General features: G+C 60.3%; 2 protein-coding genes across 3 annotated transcripts; one reads left to right on the top strand and one right to left on the bottom strand.

Annotated features, from left to right (window-relative positions):
• The first annotated feature begins 511 nt into the window (after positions 1-511).
• LRRC47 (leucine rich repeat containing 47) lies at positions 512-8,925 on the top strand. Its single transcript, XM_036882638.2, has 7 exons — positions 512-1,170; positions 4,694-5,149; positions 6,101-6,217; positions 6,946-7,061; positions 7,632-7,734; positions 7,968-8,057; positions 8,183-8,925. The coding sequence occupies exons 1-7, from the start codon at positions 553-555 to the stop codon at positions 8,429-8,431; spliced, it is 1,749 nt and encodes a 582-aa protein (XP_036738533.2). The 5' UTR covers positions 512-552; the 3' UTR covers positions 8,432-8,925.
• Positions 8,926-11,664: 2,739 nt separating this feature from the next.
• On the bottom strand, positions 11,665-14,924 carry SMIM1 (small integral membrane protein 1 (Vel blood group)). 2 transcript variants are annotated; one of them, XM_057499643.1, is made up of 4 exons: positions 14,860-14,924; positions 14,562-14,675; positions 12,979-13,104; positions 11,665-12,701 (listed from the first exon to the last, which is right to left on the bottom strand). In XM_057499643.1, the coding sequence occupies exons 3-4, from the start codon at positions 13,086-13,088 to the stop codon at positions 12,575-12,577; spliced, it is 237 nt and encodes a 78-aa protein (XP_057355626.1). In that variant the 5' UTR covers positions 13,089-13,104; positions 14,562-14,675; positions 14,860-14,924; the 3' UTR covers positions 11,665-12,574. The 2 variants fall into 2 exon arrangements, with proteins under 2 accessions (XP_057355626.1, XP_036738534.1); XM_036882639.2 differs by lacking the exon at positions 14,860-14,924 and having other exon boundaries at positions 14,562-14,833.
• Positions 14,925-15,275: the final 351 nt, after the last annotated feature.

Genomic DNA, 15,275 nt, shown 5'->3' with positions numbered 1-15,275 from the left:
CTGAACGTCAGCGGGCGGCAGGAGATGCCGTCTCTGAACTCCCCTAACCGGCCTCCGCGCGCGTCCTGCCCAGCACCCGGTCGCAGAGCCCCCTTCCCGGAATCGGGGAGGAGGACGGTGGCGCCAGCCCGGCCATCTCTGGCAGGGACCGCCACGCTGCCACCCGTTCGCTTCCCCACAGGCGCGAGGGGACCCCTTCCCAGTCGGTGGCCTCGAGCCCGGAGGTCTCAGCCGCCGGGGAGCGGCCCACCTCCCCTGGGCGTCCGCTAGGGCGCAGGAGGTGGTCTCATCGTGACCGGGGTCCCGGCCAGGGCCTCAGAAGGGCAGGGGACGGCTGTGCCTCCCCAGGGGTCTCGGGCCGGGAGCACCGGTCGGGGCAGGAGCACGGAAGGGTGCCGGTCGCCCCAGCAGCCGGCCCGCTTCTCCATGGCGCGCGCGGGGGCCCTCTAGCGTCCCGGTGTGCTCTCTACGACCTCTTCCGGCCCGCGCCGGAAGTGACGCGTCGCCACGCTCCGGAAGTGCCCCTGAAGCGGCCGCGGGAGCCTCAGCGCGATGGCTGCGGCGGCAGCTGCGTCCGAGGCCTGGCCCGAGCTGGAGCTGGCCGAGCGCGAGCGGCGGCGCGAACTGCTGCTGACGGGGCCCGGGCTGGAGGAGCGGGTGCGGGCGGCGGGAGGGCGGCTGCCGCCGCGGCTCTTCACGCTTCCGCTGCTGCACTACCTGGAGGTGAGCGGCTGCGGGAGCCTGCGGGAGCCGGGGCCAGGCCTGGCGCAGGGCCTCCCGCAGCTGCACAGCCTGGTGCTGCGGCGCAACGCGCTGGGGCCCGGCCTGCGCCCTGAGCTCGGCCCGCTGCCGGCGCTGCGCGTGCTCGACCTGTCGGGCAACGCGCTGGAGGCGCTGCCGCCGGGCCAGGGCCTAGGACCCGCCGAGCCGCCGGGCCTCCCGCAGCTGCAGAGCCTCAACCTCAGCGGCAATCGGCTGCGCGAGCTGCCTGCTGACCTGGCGCTCTGCGCCCCGCGCCTGCAGAGCCTCAACCTCACTGCCAACTGCCTGGACTCCTTCCCCGCCGAGCTCTTCCGCCCCGGCGCGCTGCCCCTGCTCAGCGAACTGGCTGCCGCCGACAACTGCCTCCGAGAGCTCAGCCCAGACATCGCCCACCTGGCCTCGCTAAAGGTCAGCGGGGTGCCGGGCGCGGGCGGGGCGGGAGACGGGAACGCTTCCACTGAGCCGTCTCGGTGTCTGAGGCCCGGCGCGCCGGGTCCGGGAAGAGCCAGCTTCGATGCCGGCGCCTGTGGGAGGCCGCCCCCACCCCCAGAGCCCCTCCCACTCACCAGTCCTACACCCTCGGGTGCTTCTGTCAACTCGCCCCGCGCTTGTAACAAACTGTTTTGCAATTTTTAGCAAACTCGGCTTCCGAGGGTGGAAACCGGTCAACAGCAGGACCCATGTTTAAATTTTTGTGTCTCTGAATATTGAGTAAATGACTGAAGGAGCCATGTGTGTGGGGCCACCCAGACAAGGCATGAAAGTGTCAAGTAACGAGTACGCGTCGCGCCGTGCTGTGTGATTTCATACGTGGTTTATTTCTTTTTTTTACCCTAACAGCCTTCTAAAGGTAGAGGTGGTTGTTCCTGTTTTACGGAAGGTAGGAAGGTGTTGCCCAGAGGAAGCACGTATTGTGGGTTTCTCCTAGGTGGCCTTGTCTGGGTTCCCCAGGCCCAGCGTGATGCTTGGCTCATCACAGGTGTCCATCAAATCTAGTAAGAGCCATGTCCTCAGTCCAGTGCAGAGGCTTCCAACGGTGTCTCCCTGTAGGGTCCCTTTCCATTTCATCCTATTTATGGAGACTTTCTTAAACAATAAACGTGTGTCCATGCAGCAATTGATATATTTGCAGATTAAGATCTTGCCAACTCATCTTACAAAGGTGTCTGTATCTGTGTAAAGATAAGTCAGTGTGAGCGTGCGTGTGTGTCACTCGTGTGTGCATGTAGTTAGAAATAGACCACTCTGCGGAAGACAGTGCTGGCTGGCATTTCCAGGAAGGGGCTGTGGGGATGACTCCCTGGGACACCGTACTCATCCAGGCCTGTGGGCTTCCCTGTATGGCTGACACGTGACATACAAGACTTTGTGCTCTGTATTCCCATTCGTTAGATTGCCTGGTTTCCCAGAAGGTAGACGTACCCAATGTGTAGCTTAATGCAGTGTCGCTGTTCCAGTTCTCAAGTCCGTGATATTGGCCCGGTGTTCGGGTGGGTTTTTCTGGTTCCGTGGTACTGCCTGGGGGCGCATTAGTCTGTAGTGCCCACACCCCCTCAGTCAGTCAAAGAGCACATCTCATCAGCGCATCTCCCGCCCCACCTGGTCCACTCTGTTCACATCTTTAGATTTCCATCCACTCTCTCACACGAGAAGGCCAGCTTTTTGAAGGGTCATGAGTGAGCTGTGTGGAATCCCTTTTGGACTTCAGTGTCATCTGGGGCCTGTTCTAAAATGCCATGAGGAGCGGCTGCTGGAACCGTACACACTGGGCTCTGGGAACAGGCTGTCCTTGTCCTTCCTCATGCTCGGAAGGCAGCTGGATGGAGGGACCACGGAGGCGGCTCGGACCCTGGAAGTGTGGTTTCTGCTGGGCGTCTGGGAGTGGTGCTGTGGCTCAGCACCTGTCCCCTCGCCTGGCAGGAAATTGAGAGGACAGCCAGAGCACCACATGAGGGGTGGTAGTGCTTGTGTGACTCACCGTGGCTGCAGTGCTGGCCAAAACCTGTGGCTTAAAATAGCCACAGTCATTTATTTGCTAACAGTTCCCCGAACTGGGCTGGCCAGCCGCACAGGCTGCTGGTCTTGCTGTTGGTCCCTCGGGAGGCCGTGTTCGTCTGGCTGTGGGCTCTGGGCTGGGGGCCGGGGCGGCTGGCTGGCCGTCTCTCCCCATCGTCTTGGACCTCTCCCTGCCAGCAGCACGGTCTGACTTATGCAGCAGCTCAGGCTTCTCGGCCGCCAGGCCTACTTAAGGAGTACACATGGGTCCAGTACCTGTGGTCACATTTACCCTCTTGGGTAAGTAGTAAAATCCAGCCTGGGTTCATGGGGAGGTGTCACAGGATGAGAACGCCTGGCAGCACCAGTCCACGGGCCCCCAGAGTAACAGCCCACAGCCTCTGCTCCCCTGCCTAGCCCCAGAGCGGGAGATGCAGTTGCTTGCGCCTTGGTGACCCTCCCCCAGGAAATGGCACTGGGGGCCCAGCCTCATAGCTCGGAAGGCCTGACCCTCTGCCCACTCCAGCCACCTAGGACAAGGCTGAGGAGACGGCCATGTTTCACCGTCTTTACCTCCCAGTTAAGTGACTGCCTGCAGGGGGTGGACCTGACTTCATCGCCACCCTGGCCTCTGAGCCATTCAGCATGGCTGCCCTGGGAGCCCTGAGGGTCAGGACCAGCTTGTACTGGGCTCTCTTACCTGTTGGATGCAACTGCCAGGCTGTGGGGCACCAGGGTGGGTGGCCCCCTCCTGTCCTGTCTGCCCTCATTTTAAGTGACTGTGACCTTGACCCTTGGTGCTGCCATGGGGACTGGGGTAGGGATGGGTGGGACATATTCCCCAAGCCTCTGAAATGGTCCCAGGCACACGTCAACTCGCTACAGACAGTGCCATCCAGCACTTCTGCCAGCGCCTGCAGGGCCCCCAGGGGGACGCCCCAGGTGGGTTTCAGAGGAATGAACCATCCAGCAGTGGGAGGCTGAAGTGAGAACAGACCTTCCCTCAGTCTGTGTTTTCCTAGTTGCCATGGGAATGGCAGCTCTCAGGCGCACCGGCCTGGTTGCCTGCTGGAAGGAAGATGGGTCTGTACATGCCTCCAGAAGTGGAGTGCTGGTGTGGGGTTCTCTCGCCCAGCAGTTGGGGTCCCTTCCCAGCCGCATGGCCCACCTGGCCGATGCTGGTCTTACCATTACCGCAGGCAGGGAGGGAGTGGGTGTCTGTGTGGCAGCTCTAGGGCACCGAGTAGGTGCCTGGAGGCTGCTCTCTGCAGGGAGCTAAGTAGCTTCAGCGATTCTGTGTTTTCACTCTCTGGGGGCTGGAGCATGTGACACCAGGCAGGCAAAGTCCGGTCAGCAACAACAGAAAGTTCTTCCACGTGAGCCTCTTGATGGTGCAGACTGGGGTGGTCCTGTCCCCTTCCCCCAGTTCTTAACGAAGGGCGAGCACCGGTCAGGGTTTGAGCCAGTTCCCGCGCTTCTGCGCCCAGGGAGTGAGAGAGTATGGGGCACTATTGCTGACAACTGTGCATTTCAGCATGAAGAGCGATGCTGTTAACTCTCACCGTATTCTCATCTTTGATCATTTCATTTAAAACAGCCTGCATCTTGAAAAGCCGGTTTGTGGGGAGCGTGTCTCACGCCGAGTGCTTGCCTGTCCATGACCAAGTGTTGCCCTGGTTCCGCGGCGGCCCTCCTCTCACCTGTCACCGGAGGTGTTGCTAGGATTTCTACCCCGAGGAGACATGTAGTTAGGCAGGAAGGGTGAGGCAGGTATCTCAGAGGTTCTTGGTTATCCTGGCTGGCTCCTTCCCCAGAGGAGCACTTCGGCCGCTGGGGCAAGCTGGGTGCAGAGCTGGGAGAGCGCGGGGAAGACAGGGCCCGCAGGGCCTCCCTGACCCTGCAGTCTGGGGACTGATGGGATCTTGATCTCTTCCAGACACTGGACCTCTCCAACAATCGGCTGAGCGAGATCCCGGCAGAGCTTGCCGACTGCCCCAAGCTCAAGGAGATCAACTTCCGGGGCAACAAGCTGAAGGACAGGCGCCTGGAGAAGATGGTCAGCGGCTGCCAGACACGGTCCATCCTGGAGTACCTGCGCGTCGGCGGTCGTGGCTGCAGCAGGGGCAGGGCCAGGGCCGAAGGCCCTGAGAAGGATGAAGGCCGGAAGAAGAGGCGCGAGAAGAGGAGGGAGGGCAGCGAGGGCAAGGAGGCAGCGGTGGACGAGGCCGGCCGGCTGCTGCTCCAGGTCCTGCACGTCTCCGAGAACCCAGCCCCGCTGACAGTGCAGGTGACGCCCGCAGTCAGGGACGTGCGGCCCTTCATCGTGGGCACTGTAGTCAGGGGCATGGACCTGCAAACTGGGAACGCGCTCAGGCGCTTCCTCGCCTCCCAGGTGGGTGCCCACAGCCAGCAGGTCCCCGTGGCACGGAGTGGTGGACCTGGGGTCGCGGGAGAGGCCATGTGGCCGGGTCACCTGGGCCTGGCTTCTGTGTGCCTCGGTACGCACACCTGGGGAACAGGAATGCAGTGGGACTGGGCCAGGCAGTGTGTGCACCCTGGGTGGGCTGGCCCGGCCGGCAAGGCGGTCGGCCTAGGCCTCCATCTCAGGGCATCAGGTTGAGTGTGCCTCCAGCAGATGGCAGCTCCACAGGGCCAGGCACCGCCTGCTCTGCGTGCAGGACTCTTAATGGTTGGCCTTTCCAAAGGTGGCTTTGGTGTGATGGAATGTCAGTGTTCCTCAAGTTCCTGGTGCCTGTGGATCTCCCGACTTAGTAATAAATTACCATTTAGTTTCACAGAGACAGAATTAAAGTCGCCAACTCACCAGTGTCTCCTTATATGAATTGTCCAGTTTTTGTTGAGGTTTAGGTAGAAAAACTTCCTAATTTGTTATTTTGCTGTGCAATCTGCCCAGCTTTTAAAATGCACACCTTTGACATGAGAAACCCCATGTAACCCTGCAGGGACAGAGGCACTTTCTGCAAGTTCCTGTATTGTCGCCTAGGGTTCTGCTTTTGGGGAGGAGCAAAAGGCACGCCCAGCCAGAGGTTTAGAACTCAAAGATCAGTTTTTCAGAAGAAAAGCATTTCCCTTTCTAAGTCATAGTTTTGTTCATTTGGTCATAAATTTTAGTTAGGATTAGTTCTGTGAAGGCTCAGTGTGTTCTAGAGGGAGAGGAGAGATTCTGCTGATAAAGTAGCTTCTGCTGATGGTTCTGCAGAATAAACCTTTGGCAGGGGAGGCAGAGGACAAAGGCCTTCATGCTGGTGACGGGGAGGGGCTCTGGCGGGCGCCCAGGCGGCTCTCAGGCCCTGAGCTCTGCCACCTTTGATCTCACCTGCAGACAAAGCTCCACGAGGACCTCTGTGAGAAGCGAACGGCAGCCACCATTGCGACCCATGACCTCCGAGCCGTCCGCGGGCCGCTACTTTATGCCACTCGCCCACCACAGGACCTCAAGGTGACACCAGGCATCACTTCCTCTGTTTGCAAGTGGACGTGTTCCTTTTGTGTTTTTAAAAATATGCACATGCTAACAACTGCATCGGATCATTTAAGGGAGAGAGTACCTCTGCTCCAGGGGAGTGCATGAAACATAAAACAGGCTGTGTTTACATAACTTCTAAAAGGAAACTAGTCGATGTAGTAATTTGATAGTGGTTTCTTGGATTTTCTCACTGACTTTTAGCCAGAATTGTGGTTTATATCCCAGTTGCCAAACTCCAGTCTTTAGGGACCAGTGAGTTGCTCCACTGTGGAGCTGCCCTAGCCTGTTGCTGTGTGGTGCACCAAGGACCCTGGCTGGGGAGGGTTCCTGGCAGCTGCCATGTGTGGCCCAGCTGAGCCACACGCCTCTCCTGACCAGCTTTGCCGGCTGGTGTGTCTCCTGCCTGACTTTCCAGGACCTGCATACCTGGGGAGCATAGTGGTGTCAGGCAGGCTGAAGGTTAAGCTCAGATCCAAAAGCACTTGAGTGTGGGCAGTCAGTCCCAGGGTGACCTGTGAAAGGTGTGAGGCATTCGCCTGAGGCGTGAGGGGCCGGAGAGTTGGCCATGCCCAGATGCCTCACTGTTGCAGAGATTCAGGAAGACTAGGGCCCATCGAAGCCGAAAGCCAGGAACAGTGAAAGGGCAGGTGCTTTGTGGCTGTGCATCTTCCCACAAACTGACTGAGGTCCCCACCCCTCAGGTTGTCCCCTTGGGGCGCAGAGAAGTCAAGGCCAAGGACCTGGTGCGGCAGCTACAGCTGGAGGCCGAGGAACACAGGAAGCAGAAGAGGAGGCAAAACGTGTCAGGCCTGCACAGGTCAGATGGCCCCAGGGTGCGCGGCACAGGGCCCTGAGATTCAAGGCCGAGGGTGGACTCAGGGTGCTCCAGGCCTACAGGTGCTGTACAGAGGGTCCCAGCAGACCCCGCCTTCCCTTCTGTTGACTTAGGCCATTAGGAGTCTAAAGCCACGAGCTTGAAAACTCCTCCTTACAGGTGGAAAAGAAAGAGAAGGCGTCTCCCCTCTTGATTCACTCTGTTGTTAGGGGTAAAGGCAAGGGTGTCAGACCAGGGTGCTGCCTGGACAGGTCTGAGCTCGGACAGAGGATGCGGACACTGCTGCAGAGAAGAGCGCACTGAGGGTGCGGGCTTTATGCATCTCACAGGAGGGCCTGGGATGCACGCCGGTGCACAGGCGGAGAGGCAGCCCTCAGCCACAGCCCTTGATCAGGGCCCTGGCTAGGATAGGCTGCCCCCCAGGGTTCACTGGGCCGGAAGCTGGTAGACTTGTTAAATGTGCCCTTGATCTTACATTGAACTTTGATGTGTCCAGTGCAGACTTTTGGTATGTTTTGGGAGCTAAGCGATGACCTGTATTTCTCCCCACAGGTACCTCCACTTACTGGATGGGAAAGAAAACTACCCTTGCCTGGTGGACGCAGACGGCGATGTGATTTCCTTCCCACCAATAACAAACAGTGAGAAGACCAAGGTGAGGCAGTGTCTGGAGGCGTGTGAGGCTCTTTCGCAGGGAGAGCTAACAAAGTGTCTGCTCCGCCACGTGACGGGGTGCGGGCTTGGGCTGCCCCTGAGCATGCTGCGTGGGGGCCCCAGTGTTGGAGGTGACAGCACCCTTTTATTGGTGTTTCTCAGGGTACATTTTGCAATTGCTGGCGTCTACTTTTGGTAACTTATTCTCTGAACTCTTCCCAACCTCTTTTTAAGATTAAGAAAACAACCTCAGATCTGTTTTTGGAGGTAACAAGTGCTACTAGCCTGCAAATCTGTAAGGAGGTCATGGATGCCCTGGTTCTGGTGAGTAGGCCACGTGGTCTAAGCCACGGGGAGCAGGTCACTTGCCCTGTGCTCTGCCGCCCTTCGTGGCAGCCTTCCCAGAGCTGCTCCAGTCTATAGGCTAAAGACATACTTGTCATTTGCAGAAAATGGCAGAAATCAACAAATACACCTTAGAAAATAAAGAGGAAGGCTCCCTCTCAGATACCGAAGCTGATGGCGTTTCTGGACAACTTTCAGATCCCAGAATGGATCCAAGCGCTGGGAGAGATGGCGGCGCCCTGCTGGTGGTGGAGCAGGTCCGGGTGGTGGACGAGGAGGGGCACCTGAAGGTGGTGTACCCGTCCAAGACAGACCTGGCCGCCGCGGCCGCCCACATAACTGTGGTCCGCTGACGGGCCGCCGCGGTGGGCACCGCGGGCACACCTCTGGCCTGCGGTGCGTGCTCCTGCTCTGCGGAGTTTGTGTGTGCTGACAGTGCGCTATTCACAGCTCCACCTTGGGGCTTTTTAAGATAGGTGCATCTTTGTTCAGCTTTCCAGACGATGCAATGGTAAAGTGCTGCGGTTGTCCGTGCGTGAGTGCAGTGCCTTTACACCAGACTGACCGACCTTCTTGGAATCGCCTGAATGTCAGAATGTTCTGAGGTCATGTGGACAGACAGCAAATAACTGTTCACAAGGAAGAAACACACTGATTAGTTTGAATATTCAGTTCTTAACCGAGAAGCTAAATAACGTGCATTTTACTGAATTGCAGTTATTTTTCTATGACATAGCACCTTTTAAAGTCCTACTGTACCAGTTGTGCAGCTTAGGAACGTGGAGCAACATCGTTATTTGCCAGCTTGCCACAAATCATTTTATTAAAAAAAGGTTTTTTAATGTGACCTTGGAGCTGGCAAGAACATTTTCCTTGGTGTTGCTTCAGCAAAGAGATCACAGGTCCTCGGGAAGCAAGAGGACGGCGTGGGGCTGGTGGCCTGGCACACGCCATGCTGGCCCAGAGGTGAGGAGGACCGTGAGCTTTAATCGAATGTGCCTCAGTGCCAGGGGGCCAGGCAGGTGTCAGGACCCTCGTCTCCAGGTAAATGTGCAGGTTTCTGTGGCAAGAGAGACTTCCAAGAACAGACAGGACAGGTCTGTCTGTAAGTTATCAGCCACCGTCAGCTGGCTATAGGGTGGGTGGTGGCAGTGGCTAGAGAAGGCCTGAGGTTTTTGAAGCCAAAAACCATGAAGTGTGCCAAGAGCATGGTTGTCCAGTGTCCTATGCTGTCAGTATTTCCAAGGCTGATGTCTCCGGCCATAGACCATCCTGGTCTGCATGTACTCTGCAAGCACACACATGCACACTCCTCTCTGGAACCAGAATGTTCTTGGGTCCAGGATCCTGCCAGCTACAAAGTAGTTTCACTGAACTCACTGCTTCCTGGTCTGGCTGAGCATGAGAAACAGACTCATCAGCTTTCTGCACTTAGACCATTTGCTGCATGGTCTCCCGCCTGCAAAGGACAGTCTGTGTGCTGTGCTAATGTTTTGTGAGCCTGTGTGGGAGCACCACTAAGTCCATGCTTTCAGCCACCAGAACCAGGCACGTGTGGGCACACTTGTAAAGCCAGTTTTCCCAGAGCTCAGCCAATCCCCTGTAGGACACAGAGGGCTGCCTTGAGATTCCACCGTGGCTCTCTCATCACCCCGAGCCTTCCTGCCGGTCCCTGGACCTGGCAGCTGCTTAGCTGGGCTGCAGTAGTCGGGCCACAAGACAGCTTTTCCTTCTCTCTTGTTTTGACCCGACACTTAACCATCCTGTGTTGGTGGGTCCGACTTGCCGCCTCATGACCCTCGGGCAGTCAGGCTGTGGGTGCCACGGCTGGTCTCGGGGAAGCCCTGCCAGCAGCCCCAGGCCCTGCAGTAGTCACATCGTCAGACCTGACTTGGCTGATGGCGAAGCTGCCAGCCTGCTATCTCCTGCTGCAGCCTGATTCCAAATGAGGTTTGGAACTGTGTTTAACTTAGGGCAGGTAACCTCCTTTACATTCTCCTTGCCAGTCCAGCCCGCTAATACCTACTAAGAACATCTCTGCTTCTTCCTGGTGAACACTTTTCTGCTGGTATTTCTGGAGGCAGGTGTTGGAAATGTCCAAGGAGGCTGAGGACCTGGGACCCACCCCCACACCCTCCCCAGCCAGATCTTGGTCAGCAAAGGGCAAGAGGCATTTAAGTGTCATCACACAGATGTAGCCCAGAGAAGCTACTAGCTGTCCTTAATCCAGGATCCTGGGAATGTGGGGGATCCCCCACTTGGGGGTGCCCAAAGGAGTCAAGTCACTGGAACCCACCCCCACAGATCATGCTCTTCCTGCTCTCCAGGGCACAAGTTCTGGGGGGTGTGACCCCAGGCCCACTCAGGTCAAGCTGGGGCAGTGCGCAGGGGAGGTGTTCACATGGAGGTGGCGAAGGCCTCTTTTCCACAGAAAGGGGACGCTGCAGCCGGCCGGGTTGGTGCACCTGGCTCTCCATCTTGAGACGTGCTGGGCCTTGGGGCATGCAGGATGTGACTGGCCAGGTCCAGGCTGGACCTGTGTCAGCCTCTGCCCTCCATTGGTGCCCTCGGGGTCTGCCCCACACCTGGGGAGGTGTGAGCACCTGTGGACATTGCCTGTAGTGGCCCCACCATCTGCCTCCGTACTGCCTCTCCAGCTGTGCTCCAGCCTTGCCCCTGGCCCGTCCCATCTGCCCAGCCCAGCAGCAGACTTGCTGCCCAGGAGCTGCTCAGGGAGTGTGGCCTTGGAGGCTGCAGGGCGTCTCGGAAGCCAGACCCTCAGGAGGGCACCCGTCCCTTTGCCCCATGTCCTTGCCTAGCTCCCAGCTGAGGCTGCACCAGGCCTTGGGGAGTCCAGGTCCCGCACCTTCGCAGACTGTTGACCTCTTGAGTCCCCAGTGCCCTGCAGCCCAGCTGCTGGACCAGTGTCTCTGCCCACCTCCCCACAGCTCCCGCCCGTCAGTCCTGTCATGGCAGGGACAGACTCCCTCCCCGCAAGTATGGCCATTCAAGGGAGGGAGGCAGGTCCCTTAGGAGACAGGTGCTGAGGCCGAGAGACCTGGCCAGCCGGGGCAGACCCTTTGCCCAGACCCCACAGCAGACCCCTGCTGGTTCAGCTTGCTGCATGGACAGCCCAGCCCAGCCGGGCCCGCTGGGTTCATTCACTCTTTGAGGTCGGAGCCGGGGGTGGTGGCATGGGCGGCTCGGCCCCACCTCACATCCACCTGGCCTGGGGAAGGCTGGCCCTGTGGGATCTCTGCCCCTCCCTGCCAGCTTGGTCTCGGACACCAGGGACTTGCCATGTGGCCTCTGATCTCAGGGCCAGAAGGTTAGAACTGTCTCTCCCATCCTGAGGGCAGGACCGCTTTCCTAAGAGGTTTCTGGCACATCTGCAGCCCTGAGACACAGGTTTGCGGTTGGTGAGGATGAGCGCACACCCGCCCTCGGGGCCCAGCTGGGAAAGGCACACGCCAAGGCCCAGGGCCACGTGGGAGGGGCACAGACTCCCTCCCACCCTATGCAGACGCCCTCCTTTGGGTCTCACATTGGGCAGGTGCCGGGAGGATCCTGGGAAGAGGCTGCCATCCTTCCTTCAACAGACATTTAATGACTGCCTTCATGCACAGGTGGAGCAGCTGCTGGGGCCTCCCAGTGAGGTGGGCAGTCCAGGGAGAGCCACAGCAGTTACTGGGGGGAGGGCATGGTGGTGGGCCTGGGACTAGGGTCAAGTCCTGCTCCCTGCCACAGCTGGGAAATGACCTCCAAGATGGGGTCTCAGCCCCGGGGAGGGTGGGCAGCGTGACAGTCCTTCAGAGCCATTCTTGCCCAGCAGCAGTCAGAAAGGGCCAGAGACGGCAGAGGCGCACAGTATTCACCCACGGAAGGCCCCTCCCAGGCCTGGGGCTTGTGGTGGGAGTGCTGTCCTGGGCACTGGCGGCCCTGGGGGGCTCCGGGTTGTGGGCCTGGCCTGTGTGTCCATCAGCCCTGCTCAGGCCCATCTCCTGGACCAGTGCCTCTGCCCACCTCCCCACAGCTCCTGCCCATTAGTCCTGATGGCCAGGGCGGACTCCCTCCCCGCAAGTACGGCCATTGGAGGGAGGCAGGTCCCTTAGGAGACAGGCGCTGAGGCCGAGAGACCTGGGCCAGCCGGGGCAGACCCTTTGCCGGGAACCCCACAGCAGGCCCCTGCTGATTCAGCATGCTGCATGGACACCCCAGCCCAGCACAGCCGGGCCCGCCGGGCTCACTCCTTGAGGTCGGAGCCGGGGGTGGCATGGGCGGCTCGGTCCCACCCCACATACGCCCTTGGGTGGCTGGCTGCTTGTGCTGGGTATGTGTGCGCAGTTTCTCCACCTGCAACAGCTGTGGGGGGGTGTACTGGGGAGGACCTGTGTGTGTGGGGTCCAGGTGTGGGAGGGGGTGCTTGCACTAGGGGGGCCCCTTGGAGCCCCCTTCCCCAGGTGCAGAGCCAGTCCCGGGGGGGCGCAGGGCAGTGCTCACTTGCACTTGTGCACGTAGTAGCCGGTGACATAGCCCAGGATGAAGATGACCCAGAAGAGGGCCACTCCACCCAGCACCTTCATGGCGATGCCGCATGTGCCCGAGCACAGCTTCTGGGAGACCCTAGGACAAGAGCCACAGGCACCTGAGCTCCGGGTGGGCCCCCAGGGGACTGGACGGGAGGAGGGGCTGGGCTGGGCTGGGGAGGAGGGTGAGTGGGCCCCAGAGGCGGGCAGCCTGGTGCTCTGCTGGCCTTGGGAGACAGCCAAGCAGGGCAGATGCAGGCAGGTGTGCGGGGCCCTGGTTTGCCAAGATGCCGGGGGTGGGCACCCAGCCGCTGAAACTGTGTGGGCTGTGTGCCCATGGAGCCCACACAGGGCTCCTCCTCTGCAGCCCTCACCTCTTCCACCTCGAAGCCTCCTCTGTGCTGGACACAGCCACCACGCTGACCTCGTCCTGGCTGCTGGGGTCCCACTTGCTGTACGGGACGCTGCTCTCCTGGGGCTGCATGCTGGAGGGCTGCGGGCTTCAGGGGTGGGGAGGCGACACGGGTGCTCAGGGCTCTGACCACGGTAAAGCAGAGCCATGTGGGCGTGGCTGCGAGTTCTGTGTGGGGCTGCTTTTAGGGCCAGGGTCAGCCTGGGGGCACAGCTGCAGGCAGGGTGGGGGCACTAAGGTGGGCTGGCTCCTTTACCCGCATACTCTTATCTGCCTTACTAGGCGACCTAGACGCAGAGCAGCTAAGCCACTAGCCTAGGGTCACGTGGAAGGCACAGACAAAGCGGGAGTTCTAACCCAGGCAGGCTGCAAGCTGGCCAAACCCTGCCCTCAGGAATGTGAGGCCACATTCCCGCCCGACCTGCAGCCTGGGGAGCTGCTGCAGAGACAGGACACCAGGCCCCTGAGCCTGACTGTCGCCCGCCTTCCCTCCCTCCCAACTCCTGAGAGGTCAGGCTCGTCTGGAGGCTGAGAAGGGCCGGGCCGGGGCGGGGCGGTGGGCCTGAGGGCAGCAGCTGATACAGCCTCTCCTGGCAGTAGGGCCGCTGCCCGGGGGAGAAGCCGGGGATTGGGGGGTCGCCTGGGCCTGCTTGGGATCCAAGAGCTGGGGGAGGCAGGCAGTGGCAGCCCCCCCACTTCTAGAAGACTTTGCTCAGCTCCCATCTTCCAGGTTATTGTGGCCAGAGGCTTAAAGGCACAGGGGGCACTTAACGGCACGATGCCAACCCAGAAACTCACGAAACCAGGCAGATCCCAAAGCCTTGATGTGCCTCGGTGTTTGCCTTTCCCTGAAAAGCCAGAATGGGGGGTAGGAAGGAAGGGGGCTTGTCTCAAGGCCACAAACCTTGTCTCTCTGGTGCGAACCCTTGTTCTGCGGCAGCCTGTCAGGACGTTCGCAGACCTGGGGGAGGCCTGTTTGTTGAGTGTGGCTTCTGCTTTCTCAGGGTACGTCTGGGAGAGGGGCTATGGGCCAACTATGTCAGCTGCCTCCCGAAGCCCAAATCCCCATCTTGTTCCAGGCAGCAATGTGCCAGCCCCAGGTGACAGCCATGGGTTAAAACAAGCTTAATACCCTGGTCCCTGCTCTCTGGTGTCACTCAGATGTGGGCAAAGTGCTGTAGTGCAGCAGGAGCAAGGGAGGGAGGGTATTGCTTTCATGAAGGAGATAGCCACTTCCTTCTCTCCCTCCTGCCTTGATGTGATAGCTGGGGCTGCAGCAGCCATACTGCAACTGAGTATCCATGCAACTCCAGCCCTGTTTGCGGTGAGCGAATCCACAGCAACTGCTTACAGGTTGAGAAGAGTCGCCCCTGATCTGTTCCAGCCTGGGGCTGCGGGTCTGGCAGGGGCACGTGTGGAGCCCTGGCGGCCTCGGGACAGCTGGGTGTGTGTGTGTGTGTGGATGTAAAGTCCTTGGCGCACACGGGCTCTGCATATCTTAGGCCCCTTGGCCCACAAAACACCTCCCAGGAGACCACAACTTACGAAAGAAGAGTCCTGGCGCAGGAGCCGAAGCCTCCGGGACCCAGGAAGCCGCTCAGAACCTGCCGGCAGATCTCACGCCTCCCAGCCCAAAGGCCGAAGAGGAGCCGCCGATGCCTCCAAACTCAAATAGAGAAAATAAAGGTAAAGAGGTGCGGCGCACATCGGCCGGGAAGGGAAAAGGGGCTTGGAGCGTCTGCACGCAGGTGGCCACCAGGAGCGAGGGGGCAGTTCCCGGGCCGGCCGCTCGCAGGAGGCCCACCTCCTCACTCCGGCTTACACCAGTTAGGGACACCCCTACCCCGCTCACTTGGCGCCTGCGCCCCGGGCCGCGCCGCGCGGAAGAGTCCCGGGCCCGGCGGGGCGGGGCGAGTGGAGGGGCGGGCTTCCCCCGGCTTCCAGGACCGCGCCACGGAGGAGGCTCTTGCTGCAGGGAGGAGGGGGAGAGGGGCCTCCAGGGCCCAGACGAGGCAGGATCTAGGCCCTACCCACTGCGCACCCCGCGCTGGCGCCCCGTGCTCCCCAGAGGCCCGCCGGGACCCAGCTCCAGTGCTGCAGCGGGGCTTCGGGAGCCCGGGCTCGCCTGGGTCTGGAGGGAGAGGCGAGGTGCTCATCCCGGATTCCCTGGGGCCTGCACGCAGTCCCCTCGCGCTGTCCTTCCGCCCGCCCCGAGGGCCCTGAGCGAGCCCGGGGCCCCCACCCAGCGAGGACCGCCGC

Source organism: Manis pentadactyla, chromosome 4, assembly GCF_030020395.1.
Source record: "Manis pentadactyla isolate mManPen7 chromosome 4, mManPen7.hap1, whole genome shotgun sequence".
Taxonomy (NCBI): domain Eukaryota; kingdom Metazoa; phylum Chordata; class Mammalia; order Pholidota; family Manidae; genus Manis; species Manis pentadactyla.
The sequence above is the reverse complement of the archived record's forward strand: the minus strand, read 5'-3'. Positions and strand labels throughout refer to the sequence as shown.

Excerpts from the sequence above, each read along its gene's own strand:
- SMIM1 (XM_057499643.1), bottom strand. The coding sequence starts at position 13,088 with ATGCAGCCCCAGGAGAGCAGCGTCCCGTACAGCAAGTGGGACCCCAGC. Across the intron at positions 12,702-12,978 it reads GAGGCTTCGAGGTGGAAGAG|GGTCTCCCAGAAGCTGTGCT; the intron begins GTGAGGGCTGCA and ends CTCTTGTCCTAG.
- LRRC47 (XM_036882638.2), top strand. The coding sequence starts at position 553 with ATGGCTGCGGCGGCAGCTGCGTCCGAGGCCTGGCCCGAGCTGGAGCTG. Across the intron at positions 5,150-6,100 it reads GGCGCTTCCTCGCCTCCCAG|ACAAAGCTCCACGAGGACCT; the intron begins GTGGGTGCCCAC and ends TCTCACCTGCAG. Across the intron at positions 6,218-6,945 it reads GCCCACCACAGGACCTCAAG|GTTGTCCCCTTGGGGCGCAG; the intron begins GTGACACCAGGC and ends CCCACCCCTCAG.